Source organism: Brachyhypopomus gauderio, unplaced genomic scaffold (genome assembly GCF_052324685.1).
Source record: "Brachyhypopomus gauderio isolate BG-103 unplaced genomic scaffold, BGAUD_0.2 sc45, whole genome shotgun sequence".
NCBI lineage: Eukaryota > Metazoa > Chordata > Actinopteri > Gymnotiformes > Hypopomidae > Brachyhypopomus > Brachyhypopomus gauderio.
The window spans coordinates 2815376-2831921 of record NW_027506871.1 but is presented as its reverse complement, the minus strand read 5'-3'; the positions used below and the strand labels follow the sequence as shown (position 1 = coordinate 2831921).

Below are 16546 nucleotides of genomic sequence, written 5' to 3'. Positions count from 1 at the left end.
CCAAGAGCAGGATGGCGACATGCGAGTTATCGCCTATGCAAGTAGAGGACTTTCTTCCAGTGAGAAGCGGTATCCAGCCCACAAATTGGAGTTTCTTGCTTTAAAGTGGTCTATTGTGGAGAAATTCCAAGATTATCTATATGGAAACACATTCACCGTGGTGACCGATAATAACCCGTTGACATATATTCTGAAGTCAGCTAAGCTTGATGCTGCCAGTTACCGATGGTTGGCTGCACTCTCCACATTTGATTTTAATATCAAGTATCGTGCAGGCAAATGCAACCAAGATGCGGATGGCCTTTCCAGACGGCCACAAGATGCCCTAGAGGATGACCATGTTTCTCTAGAGGAAAGAGAACGACTGAAACATTTTGCTTCTCACCATTTGTCTTCATCTCCTAACCAGAACCTACTTGCGGAAACAATACAGGCCCTGTGTCACCGCCATCTTTTGGGTGAAGCTGATGATAACCTGCCTTCCATCACTTTGGTAGAGTCACTCGCACTCCATGCAGATGCGGTGCCAGATATATATGAAGAGGAGGGAGCATTGGGCTGTGCCATTCTGCCTACATACAGTGAGGGAGAGCTCCAACATTATCAGAGATGTGATCCGATCATAAACACTGTGGTTGAGCTCTTGGAGAACGGAGATAAAACCAACTCCAGCCTGAATCCTGACTCTTCAGAGCTGAAGCTTCTGCTCAAAGAACTGAAAAGGCTGGAGTTGAGAAATGATCTTCTTTATAGAACTCGACTAACAGACAGTGGCATTAACTACCAGTTTGTGGTCCCAAAATCACTGAGGTCCACCATCCTCCAGTGCCTTCATGATGATATGGGGCACATGGGTCTGGAGAGAACATTGGATTTAGTCCGATCTAGGTTTTATTGGCCTAAGATGGCTACAGACGTAGAGAACAAGTCCGCCCGAAGTTTTTAACTAATATTCAGACTTCACATCAAATTATTACAACCTATATGACCGATCTGAAAATTGGATTAATCAATATTCGATCGCTCAACTCAAAAGCAGTTTTTGTAAATGAACTTATAACAGACCAGAAAATTGATATTCTTTGTCTAACTGAAACGTGGGTTCAATCTGGTGATTATTTAACTCTAAACGAAGCCACTCCTGTGGGATATAGTTATATACATAGACCTAGACTGTCAGGCAGAGGAGGTGGAATATGTATAATCTATCGTGATTGTTTAGAAATTCATCAGAAATACTTAGATATCTCAAACTCATTTGAGATGCAGTCTATTAATGTAATTAGTCCATCTGAAAATAAAAGTACATTCTCCCTAACTAATGTATACAGACCACCAGGGCCTTACTCAGATTTCTTAAACGATTTCACCGATTTTGCAGCAAATTTAGCAGTATGTAGTGACAAAATAATAATGGTAGGAGACTTTAACATACACTTTGATAATGCGGAGGATCCACTGACAAGGGCTTTTACTTCTATATTGAACTCTGTCGGCATTAAACAAAACGTAGTAGGACCTACACATTATCGAAATCATACCCTAGATCTAATATTAACACTGGGTATCGACGTAGATAATATAAACATACTCCCGCAAACCGTAGCGATCTCCGATCATTATTTAGTAAAATTCGATTTTCACCTTAACATAAATACCCGCCCGTCTCCTCGGCAGTGTATAAAGCGCTCAATAAATTCAACAACAGCAATACAGTTTATTGAAACCCTCCCTGACTTAACTGCTTTAGCCCACTCGCCATCCGATCCAGGAGAGTTAGATAGTCTAACCGACTACTTAGAGAATACCTGCAGATCAGCTCTAGATATAGTAGCTCCACTAAAATATAAAAAAGCTAGATCCAAAAAGCTCGCCCCATGGTACACCGACCAAACTAGAAACTTAAAACAAATAGCACGTAAATTAGAGCGGAAATGGCGATCTACTAAATTGGAAGTATTCCACTGTGCCTGGAAGGATAGCATTATTGACTACAAACGGGCACTCACTAAAGCACGCTCAGCATACTTAGCCTCACTGATAGAGAAAAATAAAAACAATCCTAGATTTCTTTTTAATACTATTTCTAAACTTACAAAAAATCAAGCAGGCACAGAACCTCAGATTCCAGTAAACCTCACTAGTAATGTATTTATAGATTTCTTTGATAATAAAATAGAGAATATTAGACAAAATATAAAACCCTTTATTAGCAATACAACTGGTATGTCATCTGGTTTGGTTGATATTGATTTAAATTACATACCAGGAGAAAAACTTGATGCTTTTCATCCACTCCCAAAATCAGAATTAGAGAAAATAATTTCTTCCTTAAATTGTACTACCTGCACATTAGACTCAGTTCCCTCAAAGTTATTAAAAGAGGTATTACCAGCTGTAACTGAACCTCTTCTAACTATAGTTAACTCATCCATTACAATAGGTCACATGCCCAAATCATGTAAATTAGCAATTATCAAACCTCTGATCAAGAAACCAAATCTTGATCCGACTGTGCTGTCTAATTATAGACCCATTTCAAACACATCATTTATATCTAAGATCATAGAAAAAGCTGTTGCCCAGCAATTATGCCTATATCTGTATAGGAATAACACATTTGAAAAGTTCCAATCTGGTTTTAGGCCCCATCACAGTACTGAAACAGCATTAGTTAAAGTAACAAATGATCTCCTCCTTGCATCAGATCAAGGCTATGTATCACTGTTAGTGCTTCTTGATCTTAGTGCAGCTTTCGACACAATTGATCATAGGATCTTGCTAGAAAGGTTAGAACGCTGGGTTGGAGTCTCAGGCACAGCCCTTTCATGGTTTCAGTCTTACTTAACAAATCGCTATCAGTTTGTAGAGCTCAATAATATTTCATCCAAACGTACAATGGTTAAATATGGGGTCCCGCAAGGCTCCATCTTAGGACCACTATTATTTACATTATATATGCTACCATTGGGCACAGTTATAAACAAACATGGTGTCAATTTTCACTGCTATGCGGATGACACTCAACTTTACATATCAGCCAAACCCGATGACAAACTCAGTTTAGGAAAAATTGAGACCTGTGTAAGAGATATTAAATGCTGGATGTCTCTAAACTTCCTACAATTAAATGAGGACAAAACAGAAGTTCTCCTTGTGGGCCCTAAGGCCGCAAGACAGAAAATTCCTAATTTAATGCTTAATCTTGCAGACTGTCCCATTACACCTGGCACAGTAGCCAAAAACCTAGGCGTCATACTCGACTCCGACCTATCATTTGATAAATATATAGATAATACTACTAGGATAGCTTTTCTACATCTCCGCAACATTGCCAAATTAAGAAATGCATTATCACAGGATGATGCAGAAAAATTGGTGCACGCCTTTGTTAGCTCTAGACTAGACTACTGCAATTCACTACTGTCAGGATGTTCAAATAAGAATCTAAATAAACTTCAAGTAGTTCAAAATGCCGCAGCTAGAGTTCTGACCAGAACTAGAAAATTTCAGCATATTAGACCAGTCCTATCAGCCCTGCATTGGCTCCCAGTTAAATTTCGTATTGATTTTAAAATTCTATTATTAGCATACAAAGCACTACACGGGCTTGCTCCTGAATACCTCCAGGAACTTATTTCCTACTATGAACCCCCACGTCAACTAAGATCACAGGGTGCTGGTCTGTTATTAGTTCCACAAATTAACAAGGTAACAGCAGGGGGAAGAGCCTTTTCTTATAAGGCCCCCCAGCTTTGGAATAATCTTCCTAAATGTGTCCGGGACTCTGACACAGTCACAATCTTTACATCTAGGTTGAAAACCCACTTATTTAGTCTAGCGTTTGATAATTAATATCTCCCTTAGATAAAGGTACAGATCCAGGGGTTCATAGACGAAGGGTTTTATGGTAGACTGGGGTGCTGGTGCTGTCATCCTGTCACTGCTCGTGGTCACTCAAGTTTGTTGACAGTGCAGTGGACGGATGCCATTGTCTCAGAATGCCCCCAAGCCTATGTTACCTTCTGGTTCTGCCTTTTTTTAGCTAGGCTGTAATAATTTAACTTAGTGCCGGAGTTGCTGCCACACTCCAGAAATGTTTATAATTTTACCTGTCCCGTATATGTCCTCATACAGAGCTAATTTTCCCTGTTTCATTTCTCCACATGGCTGCCCGCCTGCTTGAGGAATAATGAGATGAGGAGAGACAAGCGATCCATCCTGGCCGGCCACCTCCTGCCTAACCGGATGCCTACACCATGATGGACATTATTACATCTTTTTCGGTCTAAATGGACATTATTGCATCTTTTACATTCTGTCTACATTCTGTCTATATTGTTGTTGTTGTCATGGTGACCGGTGTCGGCCAGAGGAGGATGGGTTCCCCCCCTGAGTCTTGGTTCCTCTCAAGGTTTCTTCCTCATGCAAAAAACTAGGGAGTTTTTCCTTGCCACTGTCGCCTTTGGCTTGCTCACTGGGGGCTAGGACTCGGCACTTGTAAAGCTGCTTTGTGACAACAACTGTTGTAAAAAGCGCTATATAAATAAAATTTGATTGATTGATTGATTGAGAACAAGGTAAAGACATGTGGACGTTGTGTCCGAAGAAAGACACCACCTGAAAAGTCAGCACCTCTTGTAAATATACAAACAACTCGCCCCATGGAATTGGTATGCATGGATTATCTGTCCTTGGAGCCTGATAGTCACAACACTAAGGACATCTTGGTCATCACAGATCATTTTACCAAGTATGCAGTAGCCATACCTACCAAAGACCAGAAAGCCACAACAGTTGCAAAAGCACTCTGGGAGCAGTTCTTTGTGCATTATGGTTTTGCTGAACGCTTACTTAGTGATCAGGGCCGGGATTTTGAATCCCAACTCATTAAAGAACTGTGTGCTCTTGCCGGTATCACTAAAGTGCGCACCAGTCCCTATCACCCTAGGGGAAACCCAGTAGAACGGTTTAATCGTACTCTTCTAGGCATGTTGGGTACTTTGACGGACAAGAAGAAAAGTCACTGGCATGACTATGTGAAACCCCTGACCCATGCCTATAACTGTACCAAGAACGAGGTCACTGGGTTTAGCCCCTATGAGTTGATGTTTGGGCGCCTGCCCAGACTCCCAGTGGACATTGCATTTTGTTTGCCGGTTAAGAATGGTGTTCCCAAGACTCATTCTCATTATGTGAGAACTCTGAAGTCACGGCTTGAAGAAAGCTATCAGATAGCCAAGAAGAATTCACAGAAAGTTGCTGAACGAAACAAGCGTCACTTTGACAAGAGGGTGAGAGAGTCTACCTTGGGAGAAGGTGATCAAGTACTGGTACGGAATGTGCGGCTACGAAATAAACACAAGCTTGCCGATAAATGGGAGTCTACTGTGTACAGAGTCCTGAGGAAGATGGGAGACCTTCCTGTGTATACTGTGGAGCCCATAGATGGAGATGGTGCCATTCGGACCCTGCACAGGGATCTTCTACTCCCGTGCAGTGACTTGTGTGAATCGGAAGAAACCGAGCCAGCAAAGTCAAAGGCTCAACGGCCAAGGACCAGAAAGAGCGAACCACAGCCCCCAGAGGAGGACTTTGATTCAGATGATGATCTTCCGAGCTTCTCATTCCAGCCGCCCATCACCCCTGAGGAACACTTCTTTGAGGTACTTGAAGTTCCAACAACACTGCAATCTCCGATGACACCAGTCATGCCATCATCCACTGTGGTACCTGTTGAAACACAGCCCACCCATCTTTTGGATGAACCAAACCCAGACCTTTCTGTGTTCCCTTTGGAAGTCGCTAGAGCGCCCCTTGTGCCAGTTGAAACCGAGGGGCAAGGAGATGTGAATGAACAAACTCTTATTGAAGTGGATATTACCTTACCAGAGGTGACTTGTGAAACTCCAGCTGCTGTTGACAGTGAGAGCCACGAAACTGGAGCTGCTGTTGAAGCTCAGCAAAACACAGATGGAGACAGCACTTGGACATCTACAGAAACTGACATAGGAAAAGAAACCCCCAGTATTGCACATGATACACTAAGCGACACTACACGTAGGTCAGAGAGAACACGCAGGCCACCTGGTCGTTTTCATTACCCAGAGCTAGGGAAACCTTTAATTTCTTTTGCTAAGAGTCTCTTAGAAAGTTTCAATCAAACTCTTGAAAATTTTAGTGATTATGATATTTCCCCTACTAATGTTCTTTAGACTGGAACGTAGTGAAGCATGAAGGGACTCATGTCGATTCAAGGGGGAAAGGTGTAACCCTCCTGAAATTAGGGTTACTAATCTCAGGAATCGTTGAGGTCATTGCCTTAAGGGGGCGCTCTGTACGTTCTTTTTGAGGGAATTTCTAACGAAGAACATCTTTTTTTTTTCCCCCTGAGCGATTTTCCTGACGTGTCAGAGATCGAAACTCCCAGACTTCGGTGGGAAATAATATAAAGCTCTCAGGACAACGTCCTAATTATATATAAACAAACTATATTCTACAATTAGACATTCAACTTGAGAGTTATTTCGAAGCGATTCCATCACGTTATCAGGCACTAGAAACTCCGGTGAGTGAACACATTCACGTTGGCTAGTCGTTACTAGAACCAGGCTAGCGAATTTAGGAAATTATTAGGTGTTGTTTGAATGAATCCTCTTTAAAACCAATCGGAGTAATAATATAATTATAGTCATGATGAAAAAAAACTTTAGTAATCTATTATTACAATCATTAAACTGTTCACTATTATAGACTAAAAGATTAAATATAAACCTGCCATTTTGATGCTTACCCTATCGTTGAGGTAACGGTGAACCGTAAAGGAATGTTATGAGGTGCGTTGCACTAAGTGTTACAGTTCGTTCATTTAGCTTATGTCAGTAGATATGTAGACTAAATGGCTAATCTACATCTTAGATTAAGGGCTGCTATGTGTGTTATTTTCATGTTTGTTCAGTACATTTACACAATGTAGCACGACAATAAGTCACGACATGTTACTAAAAGGATACAGATAATTACTTTGTAATTTGAAGTATTTCATTTTGATGGTGTATTATTTCCTGAAGCACATCGATAATGCAAGCTTCCATGGAAGTTTGAGTGAATATTATGATGATCTATCATTCAGTATAAATTGAGTGTATTCGGGTAATGTTACATCTGTGAGAAGGCATTATTGAGATCTCATGTACGATTGAAACAGACACTGATTGTTCTGCACTTTGTGTAGATTGGTTTTTGTATACATTTTAAAGCTGACGAATCTGAATGCTGAGATGGCGAGCCAACCCCAGATCCTGGATGCGGTGCGGCCAACCGTATGATCCAGACCGAACCTGATTCGCCCATCGAGAAGTCATCAGATCCAAGGCCTACCCGTCCGACAGATAGGTAGTCAGATAGTTAGGGATACAATTGTGTAAAGGACGAATCGGAACAGAACTGTGGAATCTGCACCCACCACTGTCTGCGGACTGAAAACGTTATACCCTGGATTCTACTCATATGTGCACATATTAGAGGGACTGATTTTTCTTTTTTTTTAGGAATCTGATAACCTCATGCAATTTACTTTTGTTTAATTATTTTTGTTTTACAGTATTTTACATTGTGGTTTGCATGATCAGTTGTGAGGCAATAAACTGGTCAATTGTTCAGCTTGCTCTCGTTTGACTTACCTCTCCTTCGAACCTAGTAGATGTTAGTGCTTTCTGATACTGGCCAGACAAGTGCTACATTTATCTACCTTTTCTTTCACTGAACCAGTTGATATTGGTAAACTCATGACTAAATCAAATGCTTCTACCTGTCTCCTTGACCCTGCCCCAAATTTGCTTCTGAAAAAGTGTCCTCTAGCTTTAACTACACCCATATCACACTTCATTAATAGGTCTCTTTTTACTCGTCATGTCCCAGGGCCCCTTAAGACAGCAATCATCACTCCCATCCTTAAAAAACCCGGTCTGGGTCCAGACAAACTTGACACATACCGACCAATCTCAAACCTCCCATTTCTTGCTAAACTGTTAGAAAGGGTAGTAGCTGCACAGATACAGACATACATGAACGACAATGCGCTCTTTGAGCCTTTTCAATCTGGTACTATTTCACAGTACTGAGACTGCCTTGTTACGGGTACTGAACGATCTTCTCTTAGCTGTAGATGCCAGTGAACTTAGTAGTCTCCTCCTGCTCGACTTGAGCTCAGCATTTGACACAGTTAACCATAGCATTCTCATTTCCCGTCTCTCATCCCTAGGCATAACTGGCACTTCCCTATCATGGTTCAACTCGTATCTCTCCAATAGATCACATTGTGTTTCTTTGGGCAGACACACATCCTCCTACTGTTCTATCACCCAAGGACTTCCTCAGGGCTCCGTCCTAGGTCCATTTCTCTTCATCATCTATATGCTACCACTTGGGAAGATAATCCATAGCCATGGCCTTAACTTCCACTGCTATCCTGATGACACACAGATTTATGTTAGCACTAAATCCACCTCCACTCTGCCTCCTTCCGCTCTCATCTCCTGCCTGTCGGATCTTAGATGCTGGATGCACTCAAACTTTCTGCAGTTAAATAAAAACAAAACCAAAGTCCTGCTTGTTGGTTCAATAACTGTTAAATAAAAGTTCATTTTTCCATCTGTGGAACAGTGCTTGCTTGCGCCCTGTGCTGTTAGACAAAGACGCTGAAATCCTGGTCCATGCCTTCATCTCGTCTCATTTAGATTACTGCAATGCACTTTTTCTTGGCCTCCCTAAGAAATCCATACAGTCTCTCCAATATGTTCAGAATTCAGCTGCTTGAATTCTTACACACACTAAAAAATCAGCTCATATCACACCAATTCTTCATCAGCTTCACTGGCTACCCATCCCTCTGCGTATACAGTTTAAAATCCTGCTCCTAACATATAAATCCTTTAATGGTCTCACTCCAGATTATTTAGCACAGCTTCTACACCCTTATATCCCAAACCGAACACTTAGGTCCTCAGACACAGGTCTTTGGGTGGTTCTGAAATACAAGCTTGTCACTGCTGGTGGGCTCATTCTGTGTAATGGCCCCAAAACTGTGGAATGCCCTCCCGCAACATCTTTGCCTCTGTTCATCCTTTTCCTCCTTCAAAACTCGGCTTAAAACTCACGTTTTCTATCAGTATTTTCTCCCTTCCACCTGGTCATATTGTGTTTTTTTTTTTTCTTCATAGGTTTTTTGTAAAGTGTCCTTGGGTACTAGAAAGGCGCTATATAAGTTTAACTTATAATAATAATAATTATTATTATTATTATTATTATTGTCTGAAGTGCACTACCTTTGTATATGACTTTGTTCACTGTTTTTTCTGTAATTGTGTTTGATACTCTTCCTCAATAAAAATATAAAATGCAAAAATATTGATACCAAGGTCCATAATTTCCTTCTTAATGAAACAAACACACATGCACATACTTTTTCTCCAAAGGGCTGAGGCATCTCTCGAGTCAAACTCATCATGGTCTTCGTTATTGTCAGCAGGGGAATTATCAGCTCCTGTATTGTCGCACATTGTAAGACCTATGAAATTCCCCACAAATATATTGTTAGATACTAGTTATGTTCCTAATTCACCTTTATAGGCTAGGTTTTTTATTTATTCATGTATTTACATATTGTCAGGGAAATTGGCTAATGTCATTTAAGATCACATAAGTACATTATGATTTAGTACATGTCCTTCTGATTAGCAGAAAAACTGAATAAGGTTGATCAGTGATTTGGTTCTGTGATTCATTTGTAATCATGTCCTTGTTTGTGTGTAACCGGTGTCAGGAATGTGCAGAGACAGAAAGCATATGCCGTAATCTGCTCTGGCCCCATCCCAATGCGGCGCGGTGATGAGCAGTACAACAGGCTCACATCGCTAAACCGCTGGATGTCCAAGTGGTGCCCCGAAAATCAAGTGGACTTTATTGATTGGAAAGAGTTCGAGGGCAAGCCTGGTCTTTTAGGCAGGGACGGTGTCCACCCCACCCAGGATGGCGCTGCCCTGTTATCTTGCAGCATAGCCCGTAGCCTGTTAGTTAGTGGGCAGAGTAGTACTAGGAGCTGACTAACCAGAGTCGCGACCAGGCTGCAGACTAACGGGCTAAACCTGTCGGCGAGCTGCTTAGAGGCGTCACCAAGATCCCATAGGATTGAGACTGTGTCTGTGCCCCGGGTTAAATTAAATCATAAGAAAATAGTCTGTCCTAAGTTTTTAACTAATATTCAGACTTCACATTCAATTATTACCTATATGACCGATCTGAAAATCGGATTAATCAATATTTGATCAATCAATTCTAAAGCAGTTTTTGTGAATGAACTTATAACTGACCAGAAAATTGATATTCTGTGTCTAACTGAAACGTGGATTCAATCTGGTGATTATTTATCTCTAAACGAAGCCACTCCTGTGGGATATATGTCACGGTGAGTCGGCCCGGACGCCACCAGAGGGCGCCCCAAGCGACCCGCACACACACCACCACGCCCCCCGTCTCACAACACACACCCTCACATCGCAGGACACTCCCACGCTCCCAATCACCTGTGTTCTAACACCTGTTCCGCGTTAGGCTTTCCTCCTTATATTCCCACAGGTCGCTCCTTCCAGCGCTGCTCATTCACCTGCCTCAGCGCCTCGCTACGTGGGAGAGTTCTGACACTTCATTCATGAGCTTTACTTCGGTGTTCTCTTTTCTGTTTGTTACTGTTTTGCCTTTGAGCCTGAGTCTTTTCGTTGTGGTTTTTCAATGGATAATAAACCCGAGCATCCTATACCTCTGCCTCCTGCTGCCTCTGTCCCAGCGTCACAATATAGTTATATACATAGACCTAGATTGTCAGGCAGAGGAAGAGAAATATGTATAATCTATCGTGATTGTTTAGAAATTCATCAGAAATACCTAGATATCTCAAACTCATTTGAGATGCAGTTAATTAATGTAATTAGTCCATCTGAAAATGGACAAAAAAAAAAGTGTGCATTTTCCCTAACTAATGTATACAGACCACCAGGGCCTTACTCAGATTTCTTAAACGATTTAACCGATTTTGCTGCAAATTTAGCAGTATATAGTGACAAAATAATAATGGTAGGAGACTTTAACATACATTTTGATAATGCGGAGGATCCACTGACAAGGGCTTTTACTTCTATATTGAACTCTGTCGGCATTATACAAAACGTTGTAGGACCCACACATTATCGAAATCATACCCTAGATTTAATCTTAACGCTGGGTATCGACGTAGATAATATAAATATACTTCCGCAAACCGTAGCAATCTCTGATCACTATTTAGTCCAATTCGATCTTCATCTCAACCTAAATACCCGCCCGTCTCCTCGGCAGTGTATAAAACGCTCGATAAATTCATCAACAGCAACACAGTTTATTGAAACCCTCCCTGATTTAACTGCTTTAGCTCTTTCGCCATCCGATCCAGGAGAGTTAGATAGTCTAACCGACTACTTAGAGAATACCTGCAGATCAGCTCTAGATATAGTAGCTCCACTAAAATATAAAAAAGCTAGATCCAAAAAGCTCGCCCCATGGTACACCGACCAAACTAGAAACTTAAAACAAATAGCACGTAAATTAGAGCGGAAATGGCGATCTACTAAATTGGAAGTATTCCACTGTGCCTGGAAGGATAGCATTATTGACTACAAACGGGCTCTCACTAAAGCACGCTCAGCATACTTGGCCTCACTGATAGAGAAAAATTAAAACAATCCTAGATTTCTTTTTAATACTATTTCTAAACTTACAAAAAATCAAGCAGGCGCAGAACCTCAGATTCCATTAAACCTCACTAGTAATGTATTTATAGATTTCTTTGATAATAAAATTGAGAATATTAGACAAAATATAAAACCTTTTATTAGCAATACAACTGGTATGTCATCTGGTTTGGTTGATATTGATTTAAATTACATACCAGGAGAAAAACTTGATGCTTTTCATCCACTCCCACAATCAGAATTAGAGAAAATAATTTCTTCCTTAAATTGTACTACCTGCACACTAGACTAGGTTCCCTCAAAGTTATTAAAAGAGGTATTACCAGCTGTAACTGAACCTCTTCTAACTATAGTTAACTCATCCATTACAATAGGTCACATGCCCAAATCATGTAAATTAGCACTTATTAAACCACTGATCAAGAAACCAAATCTTGATCTGACTGTCCTATCTAATTATAGACCCATTTCGAACACATCATTTACAGTGGGGAAAATAAGTATTTAGTCAGTCAACAATTGTGCAAGTTCTCCCACTTCAAAAGATGAGAGAGGCCGGTAATTGACATCATAGGTAGACCTCAACTATGAGAGACAAAATGTGAAAAAAAATTGAGAAAATCATTTTGTCTAACTTTTAAAGAATTATGCAAATAATGGTGGAAAATAAGTATTTGGTCAATAACAAAAGTTCATCTCAATACTTTGTTGTATATCCTCTGTTGGCAATGACAGAGGTCAAACGTTTTCTGTAAGTCTTCACAAGGTTGGCACACACTGTTGCTGGTATGTTGGCCCATTCCTCCATGCAGATCTCCTCACATTTCATCTTCATTGCCCTTGCTGATCGAAGGAGGTTTGCACCTAAAATCTCACAATACATGGCCCCATTCATTCTTTCATGTACACAGACCAGTCGTCCTGGTCCCTTTGCAGAGAAACAGCCCCAAAGCATGATGTTGCCACCCCCATGCTTGACAGTTGGTATGGTGTTCTTTGGATGCAACTCAGCATTCACTGTCCTCCAAACACGACGAGTTGTGTTTTTACCAAATAGTTCTACTTTGGTTTCATCTGACCATATGGCATTCTCCCAATACTCTTCTGGAACATCCAAATGCTCTCTAGCAAACTTCAGACGTGCCTGGCTTAAGCAGGGGGACACGTCTGGCACTGCAAGATCTGAGTCCCTGGCGTCGTAGTGTGTTGCTGATGGTAGCCTTTGTAACGTTGGTCCCAGCTTTCTGCAGGTCATTCACTAGATCCCCCCTTGTGGTTCTAGGATTTTTCCTCACTGTTCTTGTGATCATTTTGACCCCACGGGCTGAGATCTTGCGTGGAGCCCTAGATCGAGGGAGATTAGTAGTGGTCTTGTAGGTCTTCCATTTTCTGATTATTGCTCCCACAGTAGATTTCTTCACACCAAGCTGCTTGCCTATTGCAGATTCAGTCTTCCCAGCCTACAATTCGGTTTCTGGTGTCCTCTGACAGCTCTTTCGTCTTCACCATAGTGGAGTTTGGAGTGTGACTGTTTGAGGTTGTGGACAGGTGTCTTTTATACTGTTAATGACTTCAAATAGGTGCCATTAATACAGGTAATGAGTGGGGGAAAAAGGAGCCTCTTAAAAAAGAAGTTACAGGTCTGTGACAGCCAGAAATCTTGCTTGTTTGTAGGTGACCAAATACTTATTTTCCACCATTATTTGCAAATAAATTCTTTAAAAGTCAGACAAAATGATTTTCTCAATTTTTTTTCACATTTTGTCTCTCATAGTTGAGGTCTACCTATGATGTCAATTACAGGCCTCTCTCATCTTTTTAAGACAATTGCACAATTGGTGACTGACTAAACACTTATTTTCCCCACTGTATATCTAAGATCATAGAAAAAGCTGTTGCCCAGCAATTATGCCTATATCTGCACAGGAATCACATACTTGAAAAGTTCCAATCTGGCTTTAGGCCCCATCACAGTACTGAAACAGCATTAGTCAAAGTAACAAATGATCTCCTCCTTGCTTCAGATCAAGGCTATGTATCACTGTTAGTACTTCTCGATCTTAGTGCAGCTTTTGACACAATTGATCATAGGATCTTGCTAAAGCGGTTAGAATGCTGGGTTGGAGTCTCAGGCACAGCCCTTTCATGGTTTTACTCTTACTTGACAAATCGCCATCAGTTTGTAGAGCTCAATAATATTCCATCCAAACGTACAATAGTTAAATATGGGGTCCCACAAGGCTCCATCTTAGGACCACTAATATTTACATTATATATGCTACCATTGGGCACAGTTATAAACAAACTTGGTATCAATTTCACTGCTATGCAGATGACACTCAACTTTACATATCAGCCAAACCTGATGACAAACTCAGTTTAGGAAAAATTGAGGCCTGTGTAAGAGATATTAAATGCTGGATGTCTCTAAACTTCCTCCAACTAAATGAGGACAAAACAGAAGTTCTCCTTGTGGGCCATAAGGCCGCCAGACAAAAAATCCCAGATTTTGCTTAATCTTGCAGACTATCCCATTACACCTGGCACAGTAGCCAAAAACCTATGCGTCATACTCGACTCTGACCTATCATTTGATAAATACATAGATAATACTACTAGGATAGCTTTTCTACATCTCCGCAACATTGCCAAATTAAGAAATGCATTATCACAGGATGCAGAAAAATTGGTGCATGCCTTTGTTAGCTCTAGATTAGACTACTGCAATGCACTACCGTCAGGATGTTCAAATAGGAATCTAAATAAACTTCAAATAGTTCAAAATGCAGCAGCCAGAGTTCTGACCAGAACTACAAAATTTCAGCATATTAGACCAGTCCTATCAGCCCTGCATTGGCTCCCAGTTAAATTCCGTATTGATTTTAAAATTCTATTATTAACATATAAAGCACTGCACGGGCTTGCTCCTGAATACCTCCAGGAACTTATTTCCTACTATGAACCCCCACGTCAACTAAGATCACAGGGTGCTGGTCTTTTATTAGTTCCACAAATTAATAAGGTAACAGCAGGGGGAAGAGCCTTTTCTTATATGGCCCCCCAGCTTTGGAACAACCTTCCAAAATGCGTACGGGAAAAAGAGGACGTCTGGTCACCCTAGGTGTAGGGGATATTATGGTGTGGGGTTATTTTTCAGGAGCTGGGCTTGGCCCCTTATTGCCAGTGAATGGAACTCTGAATGCTTCAACATACCAAGACATTTTGGACAATTCCATGCTCCCAACATTGTGGGAACTTTGTTTGGGGCTGGCCCCTTCCTCTTCCAACTTGATTGTGCACCAGTGCACAAAGCAAGATCCATAAAGACATGGTGAGCAAATACTTTTGGCAATATAGTGAATTTTATTGCCTTGTACAATGTGCAATGACAGTTGAATCTGAATATTTTCTTCTAATTGTTTTGCTGTTTGCCTTTTAATTTACTACTTATTTCAAAGGGCTATTGCAGGATTTGGGTTAGTGTAACAACATAGAGTAGATCTCCAAACTGGGTTAGGGTTAACTCGAACATAGAATAGATCTCCAAACTGGGTTAGGGTTAACTCGAACATAGAATAGATCTCCAAACTGGGTTAGGGTTAACTCGAACATAGAATAGATCTCCAAACTGGGTTAGGGTTAACTCGAACATAGAATAGATCTCCAAACTGGATTAGGGTTAACTCGAACATAGAGTAGATATTCAAACTGGGGAGGGAAGTCAGCATAATGCATTTGGGGGTTAGGATTAGGATTAACTCCAACTCTAGTCAAGCATGTACACAGAGGATATGTACCTTAACTTTATGGGTGCTTTGTGCTAGTTGTTTGTTTTATGGGCTGTCCACTAGAGGGTGATTTGAAAAGAGACCAGAGGAGGTGCCTTATTACATTTACATTTATGGCATTTGGCAGACGCCCTTATCCAGAGCAACTTACATTTTTTATTTCATTTATTTTTTATACAAGTGAGTAATTGAGGTTTAGGTGCCTTGCTCGGAGGCACCTCAGTCATGGCCTCATGTCTGGGAATCGAACCCACGACCCTCCGGTCACAAGGCCAGTTCCCTAACCACCAGCCCATTTTTTCCTGTGATGCCTTGGAAATGGGATTGGTCCCTAAATTATTTTCACTAAATTGAGTGTTTGCTCATGTAATAGTGCATGTGGAGTGTCGTTCCATAGTCATCAGTCATTCTAACATGCAGAAGTGAAATACAATCTAACCCAACCAAAAACCCTAGCCCAACCATATCCCTAACCCAACCCTAACCCAACCACAACAATATCCCTAACCCTGAGGCACAGACACTGTGAGTTACAAATGGTTCACTGAAATTCTTTATTCAAGCAGCCATACAGCAAGAAAAATGGCTTTGGCAGGCTAGCATGACAAATGAGTATTAGCTGGTAGAATACTTTAAAACATATGACCTGTTTCCTCAGGGGTTCCTCTGGACACGGAATAAAACTGGTGTCTAGTGTTTATCTAGCAAAAAAAAAAACAAATAAATCAAACAATAAAGCATTTACAAAACCTCTATGCAACAGCTAACTAAAACAAGTACAATGTTTTACTCATATGAAAAAAATGAATTAATCTCAAACAAAGAGTATTTATGTTGGGTGTCAAGTTGGACACTGAAATTATGAAAACTGAAATTATGAAAGTATTTTTGATCCTACAGTACATCAATGGAATCTATTTAACAAGGTATTATTAAAAAATAACATTAATGCTTTAAAGGGCTACATTTATGGCA

The 16546-nt window shown here is 40.7% G+C and overlaps 1 protein-coding gene and 1 long non-coding RNA gene across 2 annotated transcripts in view; one reads left to right on the top strand and one right to left on the bottom strand.

Annotated features, from left to right (window-relative positions):
• Positions 1-9562, bottom strand: part of LOC143486824 (asialoglycoprotein receptor 1-like) — a 42617-nt gene extending 33055 nt beyond the window's left edge. Inside the window, exon 1 of the mRNA XM_076986281.1 lies at positions 9464-9562. Coding sequence (XP_076842396.1) covers positions 9464-9560 — 97 coding nt within the window. The 5' untranslated portion in view covers positions 9561-9562. The remainder of the gene's footprint in view (positions 1-9463) is intronic.
• LOC143486779 (uncharacterized) lies at positions 6427-7659 on the top strand. Its single transcript, XR_013123665.1, has 2 exons — positions 6427-6568; positions 7235-7659. It is a non-coding gene; the product is annotated as an uncharacterized LOC143486779 (long non-coding RNA).
• Positions 9563-16546: the final 6984 nt, after the last annotated feature.